Genomic DNA, 16,105 nt, shown 5'->3' with positions numbered 1-16,105 from the left:
TACATTTCTCATAGATTTCAGCAGTTTATTGACTTACAAAAATCCATAAATAATAGAAACTGGTAGTGCAGAAATGAATATTCATGTTATGGCCAGTAAAGATCGGACACTGACTTGTGTGAATACCTCTTCACTGCTGTTTTCCAATAAATAAAAAGTAGTTTTCAGGCACAAGTTACTTTGTCTCCCAACCACTGCCGTATATGTAAGAGCTATATAGGTGCCATATATAACTAGTCACTCCAAAGCAGCTAAGGGGAAGGGTGCGTATAGACACGGTCCTGTGGAATTATCATGTACAGAATCAATGAGTGTAAACTGGCAGCGCACTGTTAAAACGTAAAGCTAGCTGTGGATATATTTTGTCCACACAGCATTGTTTTCCATGGGACACGCATTCTGCCTCATCTAGTCAGGCGTAAGTTTCTTTTCTAAGTGCAGCTAGAGCAGATGTGAAGAGCGGGGTGTTTGTGTGCGTGCGGCTGCTTATTTCTACTTCAGTCAATAATGGTTTACTAATTTGTGATTTTGGGCAGATTCCATTATCTCAAGATCGATTTCACCTGGGTTCGCAATGTACATTGCAATTAAAAACATGATTTGATATTCAGTAGTGCAACATGCAGACAGTTTTGTGAGAAAGTGCTTTTTCTGACTCCTACATTTGAAAAAAAAAGTCTATGGAGAAGGAACTGCACAGTTGTTGTTTTTTGAAAAAAGGTAAATGTCTAAAAAATACTGCTTTAGGAAGTACAGGTGTATACAAGCTGGTATACACACATGCAGTTAATCAACACCATCGTGCTTGAGAATGTACAGCTTTGTACTGAAGACACTTAGATCGAGCTACTTCTGCTCCAAAGTTTGCTGCATATGGCAGGTTATGCTGTATTAAATGCAACAAGGAATGAATTATGTAGCTAGCATGAAGTAATGTGCAATATAAATATTAAAAAACCCACGTAGGCAGCTTATTTGAAAGGCATTTGAATTGTGCTTACAGATGTAAATCATATTATCTGAAGGTTGCTCACCCACTTCTGCAGACACAAGCATATTTCCTAGAATTCTACGGGGTGTTCTCCCTCCCATAGGGAGGTCTGGCTAATGCATTTTAAGCATGCAATCCATTAAGCACTGTGGCTGCACAAGCTCCACTCACCTCAGAAAGACTGACACGCCAAAGAGTTACAAAGCACCAGTGTTCATTAAATTGTTCCTGTGCAATCAGACCCAGAGTTTCATTTGCTTAAGCCCTGCTGAGATCAGCACAGGCTTGAACTGCACATGAATAAACTAGGGCACACGCCTGAACCAAGATATTTAAAATATCTTGTGATACAACAGAGCACATCATGTGCTAAGGCACTGAAGTTATGTTTTAAGACAGAAATTTTTAGTGTTCTTAGGGATGTAGTTTTATTGAACACTTAAATGGGACTTGCATAAGAGCTTTTAAATTAGAATAAATACCCCTTAAAAATGAAGGGTTGTATCCAGTGCTTTGCATGTGTAGTTCCACTGCCCCAGCAGAACTTGTTTCTTCTGTTCCTGCCACCCACCCACCCCAAAAAAACCCTATACTCTGGACACTCTCCCAACCCGCCAGAGTAGATTTTGAGAGGGGAGCTGGAGGGGACAGAAGAGGAGGAAGGTCTGTTGTGCGTATGGAAATCCATCACAGAACAGAGCTGTAGCACGGGATATGCCCTAAGGCTAACTAAACATTTCTGTTCAGCATTCAAGATCAGCCAAACTACTACTAATAATAACTCTGATCTCTCCTCAATATAAAGCTACTCGCATGTTGGCTACTTCTACCTAATTGGTTTTTTTAAAAAAATCTTACTCACATCTTATTCTTGCTGAAATTTGTGTTTAGATACAACACGGCTCAATTTCCCAATTCCACTTTTGACAAAAAGCATCTTCAGACCAAGTTCTGAATCAATGCACAAGAACTTCTCCTAAAAGGGCTAATGTCATCAGGAGATTGTACACATTCCTGATAAATGTACCTTCCAGTGCACACTAATAAGGCTCCTATAAAGGATCCTGCTCCTTACTGTTTTTCCCTGGTAAGAAAAATACTAGGTGGCACATGGGATCAATTCAGAAATATCTGTCATGAGAAACGAACACTTTGTCACATCAAACACGAATGCCAGAATTGTACTAAAGATGCATAGAATACAGACTAAAGTAAGATGCCCTATAGAGATCAATGTACTACTGTATTAGAGAAGACTGGTATAAGTTCTGGTGAACACTCTTGGCCGAACAGCAGCTTATCAAACATCATCATTTATAGACAAGGGAGTTAATATCTTGATTACCATATTGTTATTTAAACATTTTACACTTGAATGAAGTAGCTACCGGAAGAGCAGGCAACATCAACAGTTAATATCCTTAGTTATTTTAACTTTTTGAGTTTCTTATTTCCACTCATAACAAAATAATTATCATCCTGCTTAGTCTTCAGTGTTGGGTCCTTTAAGCTTCCAGGTGTCCCCTTAGTAGTTACAGCAGTAGTCTTAACTTTTGAAAGAGGATTCTTAGTGGCTGGATGAAGGTTTTTCTCATTCTGAGAGGGTTTAACTGCTGATTGATCTCTGTTAGCACTTTGCATAGCCTTTTTTCTGGTTTCAACTTTGGTTGATTTTTGGGGAAGGCGCACCACGGACAGTGGGGTACGCTCGGGATGTTTTGACATTACCGGAGTTCTCGTCATGCTATTTTGGACCTTAACATTTTTGACAGATGTCTGGTTGTTAACAGATGAGGCTGCATTTTTACCCCTCGATCCCAATGAAGACATCAGCTGTGTTGATTTACCATCTGTAACCAAAGCAGGGCTAACAGCAGGTTTGATGTTTTTGGCCTGGCTAATTTCTGGCATGCCTCTGGGTGAGTGGGATTGTGCGGGTAATGTTTGGATGGTGATTTTGGGAACTGGTTTTGCAGAAGGCTGTTGAGACAAAGTTGGCTTCAGGACATGCAGATTTCTGTCAGCTGGCCTTGTAGGTCTTGCTAAGGTTTTTGAAAGAGGCTTAGCTTTGGCTGCAGCATCAAGCCGAGCTCTGCTATTAGGAGAATCAAAATCTTGTTCCACAGCCACTCTTTTAGCTTTTGTTCCAGGTAGCTCAGAAAGCTTACTTGCTGAACAAAAAAGGGCAGGATCCGAAACAGCTGGAGAATTCTGGGAATGTGCAAGTTTGGCTGGCGACAAGACACGTTTCTTAAGCGAATTTGAAGTCACAGCAGTTCTCAACAAGGAAGAGGAGGCGGAACCTTTATTTACAGGTTGCCTAACTTTTGAAACCGAAGTTGATTTATGGGAAGGAGATGCTGGTTTTTTTGATGCAGCTGCTGAAGATTTGGAAGATGGCATATTGTTATTCACTACTAAGCCTTTTGACTTGGTGTGCCCTGGTCCAAGCTGGCTTGTAGGAGATGTACATGTTGTTACTTTGGGAGAAGAAAGACCACCTGATTGTGGAAACTTGGCTACTGCCTGTTTTCTGTTAGTTACATGTGGAGTTTTTGGATCTGAAACAGGAGTACAGGGCTTTGAATTCTGTTTCTGATACGTATCCACTGCAGATATGGGATTCATGAGTGGAGGCTGGGGCACTCTAGCAGATGAATCGGGAACAGTCTCATTGGAAGCACCTTTTTGAAACGCCAAGATTTTCTGTTCTAACGTTGCAAACTGCAGCACTCGGCAAGGGTCGTACTTGAGTAGAAAACCTTGAAGAGTATCCCAACCTCCACCAACACGTACCATCACATGCTTGCCGTGTAACATCTAGCAGAAGAAGGAAGAAAGAGTAGAGAATAGGATATTTGCTTTTTTTTGTACTGCAGTATAGAAAGTATTCGGCTTAGAAGGATCTCTGAGGGGCCTTAATCCCCCCTCTGGGACTCTATCATAGTTTCCCATTTACCAGCTTTCCTCATATATTACAGAAAGATCTCCAGCTGTCCCTGAAGACCACTCTACAAATCCTAAAAACATTAAACAAGTGCAGACAGAGGAATGCAAGCTGCCATCAACCACAGCAGAAAGCAGAGGGACTTATTGATCAAGCATTCCCTAGCTTCACTGAGCCAGGCATTCAGGCTGAATATGAAAAATACTGCATGGAAGATGGAGCAAGCTTGTTTTCTGCTGCTCCAGAGTGTAGAACCCAAACCAATGGATTCAATTTACTAGAAAAGAGATTCCAACAAAGTCTGTGGAATAACTTTTCAATGGCAAAAGATGCTTGGCGGTGAAATGGACTACCTTGGAAGGTAAGTGGACTCTGCTTCATTAGAAGGTTTTAAACTGAGATTGAATGGCCATCTCCCAGAGATTATTTAGCTATGGTTCCTGCATTGCAGGGGGCTTGACTAGATGACCCTTGGAGTGCCAAATCTATGATTCTAGGAAAGGTGCTAAGGGGGCCAGGAGTGCATGCACCAGCCTCTGCCCCCAAGATCCTTGAGCATGCTAGACCTTTCCCCTCTGCTACCAACCTTCATATGCTTGGTATGAATGTCTGAAGGGGACGGAACGGGCTTACAAGATTCCTCACAACCAGGAGTCCTGCATTACCAGTCAAATACACTTAGACCTTCCTCACATGGATACACTGGGCACTGGAGGTAGAGCTGATGCACGAGTCTCTGGCTCCTACAAAAAAAAATCTGCTCTTGTGTGTTCAGGCTGAATGCTTGCAGAGTGCTAGGGACAGTCTTCCAAACAGGCAGGGAAACTGCGAAAGTAACTTCACCAGGATGATGTCTCCATTCATGAGACTGAAATACTATCTGTGGGGATGTGGGCTATGCCCGGCCCAGATGAGACAGCCTATTCCAAAGCAAGAGATCGGAAACCATTTTGAGAAATTGAACTTACACGTATGAAGAGTATTTTGTCTCCCAACCTGTAGCGTCCTTCAGACAGGTACTCAATTGAAAACCTGTGGGAGCAGCTGCAAGGAGGATCTTCAGCAATGTGCTTAACCTATTTTGTACAAATATTTCCTGTTAATTTCTTCCTGTTATCTCCAAAAAATAATAATGAATGTGAACTTCCTGTTTTGCTACAAGAATGACATCACTGAAACCTAATGTGAAGATCTCATCCTTCTTCCTCAAAACTCCCAAGCTGATAACAAGCTCACACAATTTCAGAGGAAATGAAGAGCACTTTTAGTTGTTGCAGCAGATGCATTTTCTTCTTCCTGCATTGTGATCAAATTTCCTTTCCTACTTAGTTGGGTGTTTACGAGGATTGCAGCCAGACTTACCTGGAAAAGAGCTCCATTGAAGCTATGTGGGACTTACTTCTCAGTAAAGAACCACAGGATTACACCGATCAGATGGCAATCCTGTGAACAAGTTAGGCTGCTTAAATCCTACTGGGTGGAGGACATCAAGTTGATTTCCATGGCTCTACTCTGAGTATGACTCAAATTGGATACAACCCGATGGGATTACACAGATGAAGCTCATTTTCAAGTGGAGCTCCTTTTAAATGCACATTCAGAGGAGCACACAATACAAGGTAATTCACCGAAGCAAGCTAAAACCTCATTGGACCAAATGCAAGCGATACTTACTGCTTCGTGTAATTCTCCATGTTGACAACACGACTTGGGAGTGACAGCAGGAGCAACAGGATCAGAGGACATTAATAAGGTCTCTTCCAATTCAATTTCCTTTTCCAGTTTTACTAATACAGGCGGTTCAACTCCATATCTAGAAAAAGGAAATGACGGGTGAGAGGAAAAGGTACTGCATTTAGGTTAAATAAAATTCTGAAACAAGGAAATAGCTATTACATGTCTCTGGCATGTCTAAGGGCATATACAAGCAGGCTGTGAAGTATCTAAAACAGGCATCCCCAAACTTCGGTCCTCCAGATGTCTTGGACTACAATTCCCATCTTCCCCGACCATGGAAAGGGATCATGGGAGTTGTAAGCCAAAATATCTGGAGGGCCGCAGTTTGGGGATGCCTGATCTAAAACATAGGTTTAACTTCCTAAGAAATGCATAGCTGCCAAGTTATCCCTTTTTTAAAGGGATTTTCCCTTATGCTGAATAGGCTTCCTCGCGAGAAAAGGGAAAACTTGGCAGCTATGAGAAATGTAGGAAGTGCTCTCCAAAGGTTCAATCATATAAGCTGCAGAGCCAGATTCTCAGAACAAGTATTTGCCTGGGGGGGGGGGATTCTACATCAGGCATATGCAAACTCGGGCCTCCAGATGTTTTGGGACTACAACTCCCATCATCCCTAGCTAACAGGACCAGTGGTCAGGGATGATAGGAATTGTAGTCTCAAAACATCTGGAGGGCCGAGTTTGCCTATGCCGGTTCCACACGAACACACCAGAGCTTGGAAGCTGGGAGAGTGGGACTGAAGAATCAAACTGGAATGTCAGTGTTATCCCTGATGGTGTGCCCCCTTTGCTGGGACTTTTTTTTTTTTTTAATTTTAAAAGACCTTTATTTACTTATAAAAATTACAGAAAAACAAATACATAAAAATAATACACACGAACACATATTATTCAATTACAAAAACACAACAATATATATATATAGCAAATAAACAATATTTCCAAATTGTACCATTATAAGATCAGCCTCAAAGTCTCGGTAATTTAAAGTTTGATCTTTACAATTTTTATGATCTTGAACCGAGGAACTCAAAATATAAAAGTCAGATAAAGAGAAAGCCGGAGCGAAAAGAAGAAAAACAGGAGCGGAAAGAGAACAAATAGGAGGAGAGATCCCAGGTAAGTCAGTAAAAAAGAAAAAAGGGGAGAGGGTAAGACAAGGGAGGGGATGGGATAAAATAGGGAGGAAGGGGAGAAAAAAAAAAAAGGGGGGGGGAGGAAAGGAAAGGTGAGAAAAGTAAAAGCAAGAAAGTAAAAGTAAGTATGATGTAAAGTAGAATAGCGGTGTGACTTCCAAACACTTATCATCGGTTCCCTCTCATAATAAAGTTCTATTAAGCTTCTCCTTTTCTTTTTATTAAATATCTTTCTCTACTCCCATCACCTTATTTCCTAATCTCTTATGTCTCTTAGTCTAAACATATCACTAATTTTGTGCTTATTTTTTGTTTGCAAAAATACTCATCCACATATTTCCATTCCTCTTTGACTTTTTGTTTAGGTATCCTTCTAATCGTTGCGGTTAACTTTGCTAGTGTCATGTATTCTGTCAGTTTTAAGTACCAGTCATGAATTGTTGGGATCTTATCTCCTCTCCAATTTTGGGCAATCAGCATTCTGGCTGCCGCACATGCATAGAGTAGTATATTCTTCCTATCCGTCGGTATATTCTCCGGGATCATGCTTAACAGCAGGATCTCGGGTTTTTTCTCGAATGTAAATCTCAACATTTTTTTCAGTTCTTCATATATATTTGACCAATATGAGCTAATCTTACTACAGCTCCACCAGCAGTGGAAGAAGTCTCCCAACTTCTCCTTACATTTCCAGCATTTATCTTGGTTGTTTCTATAAATTTTAGCTAATTTGGCTGGTGTGAGATGATACCTGTAAACCATCTTCCATATGTTTTCCCTTATTGTCATACATGCTGTAAAATTTATATCCTCGATCCATAATTTCTCCCACTGCTTAATATAAATTACCCTCCCTATATCTTTAGCCCACTTTATCATTACATCTTTTACTATCTCATCTTTCATATCCCATTCTAGTAAGAATTTGTAAATTCTAGCCAATGGTTTTTCCTGGTTTTCCAATAATAATTCTTGCAATTTTGATCTTTTATCCTCAAATCCAATTACTTTATGTCCTTTGAAAATCGATTGTAATTGAAGGTAATGTAACCAGCTTTGACAATATTGCTCGATTTGATTATATGGTTTTAGCTCATATTGGTCATTTACTTTTCTAAGCAGTTCTTTATATGTCGGCCAATTACTCCCTTTGGGTTCCTTACCTGTCGCTGACATTTCTACAGGTGAGGCCCACCATGGAGTTTTGGGCTCTAATAAACATCTAAATTCCTCCCATATATCTAATAGGGGTTTTTTAAATACATGGTTTGTAAATGATGTGTATTCACCTCTTTTTTCTTTTAATAGGTGTGCATGCCAACCTCCGATATTCTTAAAACCCTCCAATTTAAGTAACTCCAAGTCATCCAACATGAACCATTCCCGCATCCAACACAGGCAAGATGCAGCATAATACAATTTGAGATTCGGAACTCCCAAGCCGCCTCTTTCTTTTGCATCCGTTAGTAACCTGTATTGTGTTCTCGCCTTCTTTCCTTGCCAAATAAAGTTATTTAAATCTTTCTTCCAAGTGTCAAATGTTTCTTTTTTTAGTTTTATTGGCAGCATTTGAAATAAAAATATCAATTTTGGTAAAACCATCATTTTAATTGCGGCAATCCTGCCTGAAAAAGTTAAATTCAATCCCTTCCAATTATCCATGTCTTCTTTTACTTTCCTCCAAATTTTAACATAATTGTTATCAAATAATTCCATTTTATTGTTAGAAATATTGATTCCCAGATATTTAATTTTCCTCACTATCTCCCACCCACTATTCATTTGTATTTCTTCTCCCTCTGCATTTCTTATATTCTTAAGCATCAATTTAGTTTTTTGATTATTAACTTTTAATCCAGCTACCTTCCCATAATCCAATAACTTTCTTTTCAATTTGGGTAGGGTCTCCATTGGGTCTTCCAGCATTATTATCAGGTCATCGGCGAAGGCTCGTATTTTAAACTCACTCCTCCCGACAGATATACCCTTGAGGTCTTTGTCCATTTGAATATCTTTTATTAGGAATTCCAAGGCCCATATAAATAATAGCGGGGACAATGGGCATCCCTGCCGCGTTCCTTTGGTTATTTCAAATTCTTTTGTTATGTCCCCGTTAATGATCAACCTCGCCATTTGTTTATTGTATATGGCCTTTATTCCTTCCATAAATCTTCCTTTGATTCCTAATTTCTTTAACGCCCCTTTCATAAATTCCCATGCCAAATTGTCAAATGCCTTTTCGGCGTCTAAGAATATAAAGGCAGCCTTCTTACTAGGATTCCATTCCACATATTCAAACATGTCCAACAGAATCCTAATATTAGTTGACATCTTTCTCTGGGGTAAAAATCCTTGTTGTTCCCTCCCTATTACTCTGTTTAAAACACACTTAATCCTATTGGCTAGAATTCCGGCAAATACTTTATAATCAATATTTAACAATGAAATTGGCCTGTAATTCCCTATTTCCTCTTTTCTCTCTATATCTTTGGGTATTAGGGTAATATATGTGTCTTGCCACGTTCTTGGAAACTCTCCTCCCTCCAAAATCCCATCTACCATTATCTTATACACTTCTTTTAATTCCTCCTGCAACACTTTATAATGTTTTCCTGAAAGGCCATCCGTGCCTGGTGATTTACCCAATTTAAGTTTATTTATCTCTTCTTCTATTTCTTGGTATGATATTGGCTTATTTAGATTCTCCAATTCTTCTGACCTAATACTAATTCCATTAAATTTATCTAAATATTCTTCTAATTTCTCTTTATTAATATTTTCACCTTTATACAATTTGCTATAAAACTTCACAAAACAATCTTGTATTTCATCCGGATTGGTCTTAATTTTACCCCCATCCTTTATAGCTATAATTTGTTGTTGGCTTCTTCTTTTCCTTAACTGCCAGGCAAGTAATTTGCCAGATCTATTTCCAAATTCAAAAGTTCTTTGTTTTGCCCACATAATTCTATTCTCTATTTCCTCGTCCATTAGTTGTTTTAAATTATTCTGTAATATTTTCACTTGTGTCTTTATATTAACATTTTTCGGATTTTTCCCCAGCTCCCTTTCTTTTAATTCTATCTCTGATTTTAATTTCTCTAATTTTGCCTGTTTATCCCTCTTATATCTACTTTTTTGCTGTATATACAATCCTCGAATAAAGGCCTTACTAGCATCCCATGCAGATGTTATATTTACCTCTGGCGATATGTTGAGTTGGAAAAATTCCTTAACCGCTTCTTTCAATTTTCTGACAAAGACCTCATCTTCTAACATCCTATCGTCCATTCTCCACCTTTTAATGTTTTTCCTCCCTTCTTTAATCTGTACCATCACTGGGTTATGGTCCGTTATCGATTTGGCCATAATCTCACATCTTTTAACCAATGTTGTTAGACCTGTGGAGACCCAAATTACATCTATCCTTGAGGCTGATTTTTTAGCTTCGGAGAAAAACGTATATTTCCTTTCCGTTGGTTGCTTGAGTCTCCACATATCCTTTAACTCATAATTCTCAGTTATTTGGAAGAATGTTTTTGGCAGCTTACCTCCCTTTTTAGTATCACTTGATCTGTCTAAACTTGGTGATACAACACCATTAAAATCCCCCACAAGTATTATCTCCTCCCCATCAATAACCTCGTTTAATTTTTGTTCAATTCTTTGAAAAAAGTTAGATTTACATCCGTTGGGTGCATATATGTTTATCACTATTACTTTCCCTCTCGGAGTGTAAACTCTCACCCCTACCACCCTCCCTTCTTCATCCTGAAATACCTTTTCTGATTTTAAATTTCCTTTTACATATATTACTACTCCTCTCTTTTTCTTCCTCTTGTCAGCCGATACATACTCTATCCCCAATCGTTCATTCCTTAAGACTCTTTCATGTTTCTTTACCACATGGGTTTCCTGTAAACAAATCACATTCCAATTTCCTTTTTTCAGCACATGTTCCACCCTATTTCTCTTCCTCTTGCAATTCAACCCATTTATGTTCCATGACACAATATTTAATTCCATAATTATTTTAATACTATCAGAGTTGCTGTTGTTCTGTATATCTATATGTATACCTATTTACGTACACGTATAGATATTCCTCTTAATAACTTACTCCTTTTCCTTAAGATTGTCAACTTTTATTATTTCGATGAGAAGGATAAAGAAAACTTATTACATAAACTTCTAGCATTCAATGTTATAATCACCTCACCCCGTCCCTCAATACAGATTACTTTCAATTACAAACCCTTTCTTATCAATTTACTTCAGTCTCACTTCTCTTCCTCCTCTCCCCCTCCCAACAATTCTTTCCCTGATCTCTCCAAAAAGGCTTCTGCGTCCTCTACACTCTTTATGGTTTTCCTTCTGTCTTTAAATGTGAAGGTGAGACCCTCAGGAAATTCCCACACATACCAAATCCCCTTCGCTGTTAGGGCGTCCGTCAGATTTTTATATTTTTGTCTCTTAAGTCTAAACCGTTTCGGAATCTCCTTAAAAACGGCAATCGATTTGCCCTCAATCACCAAGGGTCCCTGTTTTTTTCTTTGAAGAATTTTATCCTTTAGCAGACCAGAGTTTAAAAATATGAGGCAGTCCCCGGGTCCTTTAAATCTTTTGGATTTATCCCCTTTAACTCGGTATATCTTGTCCACGTCTAATATCAGGTCTTCTTCTTTAACACCAAGCCATTCCGCCAATTCTTTACATAACTTCTCGTCGATCCTTTCACCTTGCCTTTCAGGAACGCCTCTCAAGCGGAGAATTAACTCTTTCTGTCTCATCTCTACGAGGGCTAGTTGGTCTGCCAGCTCCTCTTGCATCTTTAATAGTTCTCTCCTCTCTTTATCATTTCTTTCTTGGGTTCTCCTCAAATCTCTGCTCTCTGTTGTTAATTTACTAATATTGTCCTCGTGGTTGTTAACCTTGGTATTCAGTTCTTTCACCGCCTTTTCCATTTCTTTACTCTTGCCAAAAAGTTCTTTAATTTGGCCGGTCAGTTCTGAGATCACTTTAGAATTATTCTCTAATTTAGCCTCAACAGAGTCCAATTTATCGTTTAACGTTTTATTCATCTCCGTAATTGGCGTTTTATTCATTTCAGTGATCAAATCTTTGACATCACCTAACGGATCGTTGTCTCCCGTAAGAGATTGGCGTTTTGTGGTCGCCGTTGCCGTTGCTGCTCTAGTTTTGGATCCCATATTCTTCCGTTTCTTTCCAAATTTTATTTTTCCCGAAACAGGTGTCCACTGATTCTCCAGATTCACCTTAGTCACTTCCTTTAAGCCCCAGTCCTTTCTTTGTGGGAATCTCCTTGCATGGGCTCTAATGAGTCATTACTCCCAAATTAGAATTAAAAACACAAGGTTGATGAATATAGGAAGTTTCATCTAATTTGGGTCTTAGTTGGGGACTTCTAAATACAGCTGTCTTCGCAGGAGAGAGTTTGGAAGTCAAAAAATCACAAACTCAGGAAGGGGGTGAAATACATAGATGTCGTTGAGGCGTTCAGCCACTAGATGTCGCTCCAATCGAACCCTCCAAGTTCGCCCACTTCCTCAAGAAGTGTTTGTCTGAGTGGTTTAGCAAGAGCGGACGATCGCCATTTTCTTTCAATATATCCCAATCCGCCCCTTCTCTCTTCCCCTCCTCTCTCTCTCCTCCTGCCACGTCTCCCTTTCTTCTCAAATGTTATTTAATCCTCCCTTCTTCACTCCTCTCCTCCCTTCCTCTAAAGCACAGTTCCACACCGCAAATCACAGTCAGACCCGATCGTATAACAGTCAAAAAGTCTCCCGGTGTTAATGCTCTCTTTAGCGCTCAGCACTCAAACTTTTTATAGCTCAGATTGTGATATTTTCTTGCAGGTTACACTTAAACACAAGCAGATATTGTAGCTATTCTCCCAGCCAGTGATACTGTGTTTCTCCGACTTTGTCCTCCCCCCCCCCCGACGCTTCTCCAATCTTCCTCTTAAGCAGCACTCTTCTACGCTGCAAGATTTTCGCTCTTTAGTATTTAGTTTATACTTTGCTCTAATCCTCCGTCTTTCACGGGGGGGGACCCTCTTGATAATCTCTAAGTCGGTGAGCTTCAGGCGCTTACCGGGCAAGTCTTCCGCGTCGCGATAATGGCGTCTGTAGTTAAAAGCTGGACTCCTCTCCGCTGCCTCCACCAAAGGTGCCGGTTGCGGAGTTCTGTCCCTCTTGCCGCTTTTTTTTTTCTCTCCGACGAAACCCCCGTACTTTCGTCGTTTGGAGGGGGCTTTGACGCTAAGCACCCCCCCGTTGAACGCCACTATCCTTTAGCTGGGCTCAGCAAAACGCGGAGCTCCAAGTTTTCGTGACTCGCTCTCAGGGCGCCTTCACCGGAAGTCCTCCCCTTTGCTGGGACTTGACAACAATGCCATCTTTGATTTCAAAACCAAAAAAACCTTCCACCGCCTGCAGAATCTAATTCTGCCATTTTGACTTATGCTGCCCAATCCAATGAGAGAACACTGCCCCTTCTAGCCATGACTTGCTGAACTACTTATACTGAATTAAAATTTGGTAGGCTTTCTTTCCCTGAGTGACAAGGAGGCATAAAGAGGCTGGATCTCTGAAGAAAACCTTGAGAAACCATTTAAATGAAGATTAACCAACACAGTTGTAGCTGGACTACAATTCCTATCATCCATAACAAGTGGCCACACTGGCTGGGGCTTATGGGAGTTGTAGTTCAACAACATCTGGAGAGCAAGCACCACATTGGCTACCCTTCATTTAAGGTTTCTGAAGGTTTGCTCTACGTTACATACTTTATCTAGAAAACTGCAATGAATACACACCTTGATACAATGCGTCCGATTTCCAGTAGACAAAGGTACACTTGTCTGGGATCCTTATGCAGAACTGTGAAAAGAATTTTGAAAACTTAATGTTTTGCCTTATTTCATGGTAAGTTAGTTTTTATTTAAGGGTAAAAAAATCAACTGCAGACTAGAAATAACTTGCATGCAAGACAAAAGAAGGAGAAGTAACTCAGAGCACGGCTTTTAGTGCGGCTGCCCCTGTTTTGTGCAACAGAAGAAAAGTTATAATATGAAAGGCACCCACCATTTGCACTTTCCAGAAACAATTGAATATATTTTTGTTTCAATGGACTTTCTCACCTGGATGAATGGGTCTCTGCCGTGGGCATCTATTTGGTATTGTTTTAAAACTTATCTTCTGTGTTTTTAGCTATTCCTATTGTATTATGTACATCACCTTGAGACATGGATGTGGGAGGAGATGATGCTGATGATCAATCTAATATCCAAATTCTGAATTATTACTCCTATAGTTTTGTTCTCCAGGGCATCAACAACAGCTGTGCCAATAAAACACTTGGCTTAGCAATCACATTTCTGGACTTACTTCTCAATGAAAATCCTCCCCCTACCACGCAAAAAAGAAAATCGAACTGTAGGAACTTGTCAAAAGATTTGGAAAGATGTCAGATACTGATGCGTGTGAAGAAAAAAAAACAGTCATCAACAAAAAAAAGAAGTCTCCTTCTTCTGAAGGAGATCTGAAGAAGTGTGCATGCACACGAAAGCTCATACCAAAATAAAAACTTAGTTGGTCTTTAAGGTGCTACTGAAGGAATTTTTTTATTTTACAACAAAAAAAAGACACCACAATTCCAAGTTTCCTAGGATTCTATATCAGATACAGACTCTCTTCTCATTTTGTATTTTCCTGTTGTAAACCGTCCTGGGATCTTCAGATAAAGGGCAGTATACAAATTTAATATCATTATCATCACGTTGTGATCCTTGGATGGAGTGGCAGTATAAAAATTATTAAGGTTCCTGCATTGTTCAAATGCAAAGGAAATTGGGTGGCAAGGCAGAGCTATATGCTTGCGCAAGGGAATCCAGTGTCCAAACAAAACAGCCACTCCTTATTTCCAAATATGCTTGAATCCAAAAGGGCACAGCAGGCTAAGAGGAATTTCGCCCCTCCAAGGAGGCTCTTTGCCAAGAGCATACAAAGCACGCATTTATGCTGCGAAGCCAGCTACTGTGTTAACTAGTCAGCAGCCTTCCAAATACTCTGAGCTATATACACGATGCAATATGGTCTGACTGGTTCCAATTATAAATGTTGCCAACTCCATTATACCTAGATGAAAATGAAATTATTCTCTATTAGACATCTTATTTCATTATTTATGAAGTCATCTTACCCAATATGATCTCTGATTTTGCCACTGAGAGATGCTTGATGGAAGGGGGAATTAAATGGTGACTCTGAAAGTAGGGGTAACCACTGAGGTGCCCCAAACTTCTATCACGCCCAGATCAATGGTCAGGGATGATGGGCACTTAGTCTAATAGTATCTGGCGGGCTCCACTTTGGCCACACCTGGAACAAAGATATACAGTTTCCTAGAAGTATGCTTCACCTAAAGTTGGTGGGATTCAAAAAACAGAACACTTGCCGTTGTCAGTTAAGTTGTCTGAAATGCAAAATCAGCATTTATAAACTAAAATTACTAAGCATATCGCAACCAGTCAGTCCTAGGTGGTGGTGATGTTTGGTTTCTAAATGTATGCAGCAAACATATTCAAAGGTTGTGTTTCAACAAGCACAAGCAATTTCACAACAACTTAAGTAGCACTTCTTCTGCAGGGCTGGGACTTAGGCGGGTGTGCATCTCTTTTAAAAGAACAATACCAAAACCTTAATTAACCAATTCTGTTTTGAGCTTCTCTTCTTTATGAGCAGTCAGAGATTTTGCTCCATCAGGTAAAACCTGGTCTGGCAGCTGCTGGTTACAAAGTCCAGTCTGAAACTAGAGGCAGATAGTGTAATCCTCCAGGTACGAAACCAGCGCAAGATCTGATTTTAAGTTGGAAGTGTTTTGAAGCTGGCAATCCTGAACTTGCCTGAAATTTTACATTTTCATATCCATCTAGTTAGAATGAGGAGTGTAGGGCGGTAAAATCCAAAGCTCTTGCTTCTGATGCAAAATGTCAATTACTGTACGCACAAACTGTTGACGCTGCAGAGTCCTTAAACTGGAAACTGGCTGACTAATTTTAGCAGTCGTGTACTCGAAGCACTTTATAAAGAAAACTGAAACAGAGACAGGCTCCTAGCTGGCATTTAGGGCATATCTGCCTTTAAGAGAGGAACTTAATTGCACCCAGTTATTTGCATCCAATTCCTGAAAAATCACATCTGCCCCATTCACAGATCCATCAGTAAAATAGGTACAGTATGCATGGAAAGAGAATAAGTAAAAAATTCTGGCA

At 39.8% G+C, this 16,105-nt stretch overlaps 1 protein-coding gene across 5 annotated transcripts in view; it reads right to left on the bottom strand.

Annotated features, from left to right (window-relative positions):
- Positions 1-16,105, bottom strand: part of GAS2L3 (growth arrest specific 2 like 3) — a 35,627-nt gene continuing 19,522 nt past the window's right edge. For all 5 annotated transcript variants that reach the window (XM_035126992.3, XM_088651971.1, XM_035126993.3 and 2 more), the window contains 4 exons: positions 13,649-13,712; positions 5,613-5,751; positions 4,907-5,014; positions 1-3,811 (listed from right to left, as the gene is read on the bottom strand). In XM_035126992.3, the coding sequence (XP_034982883.2) occupies positions 2,417-3,811; positions 4,907-5,014; positions 5,613-5,751; positions 13,649-13,712 (1,706 nt within the window). In that variant the 3' untranslated portion in view covers positions 1-2,416. The remainder of the gene's footprint in view (positions 3,812-4,906; positions 5,015-5,612; positions 5,752-13,648; positions 13,713-16,105) is intronic.

Source organism: Zootoca vivipara, chromosome 9 (assembly GCF_965207765.1).
Source record: "Zootoca vivipara chromosome 9, rZooViv2.hap1.1, whole genome shotgun sequence".
NCBI lineage: Eukaryota > Metazoa > Chordata > Lepidosauria > Squamata > Lacertidae > Zootoca > Zootoca vivipara.
Note: the sequence above shows the minus strand (reverse complement) of the source record. Positions and strands in the feature narration are given on the sequence as shown.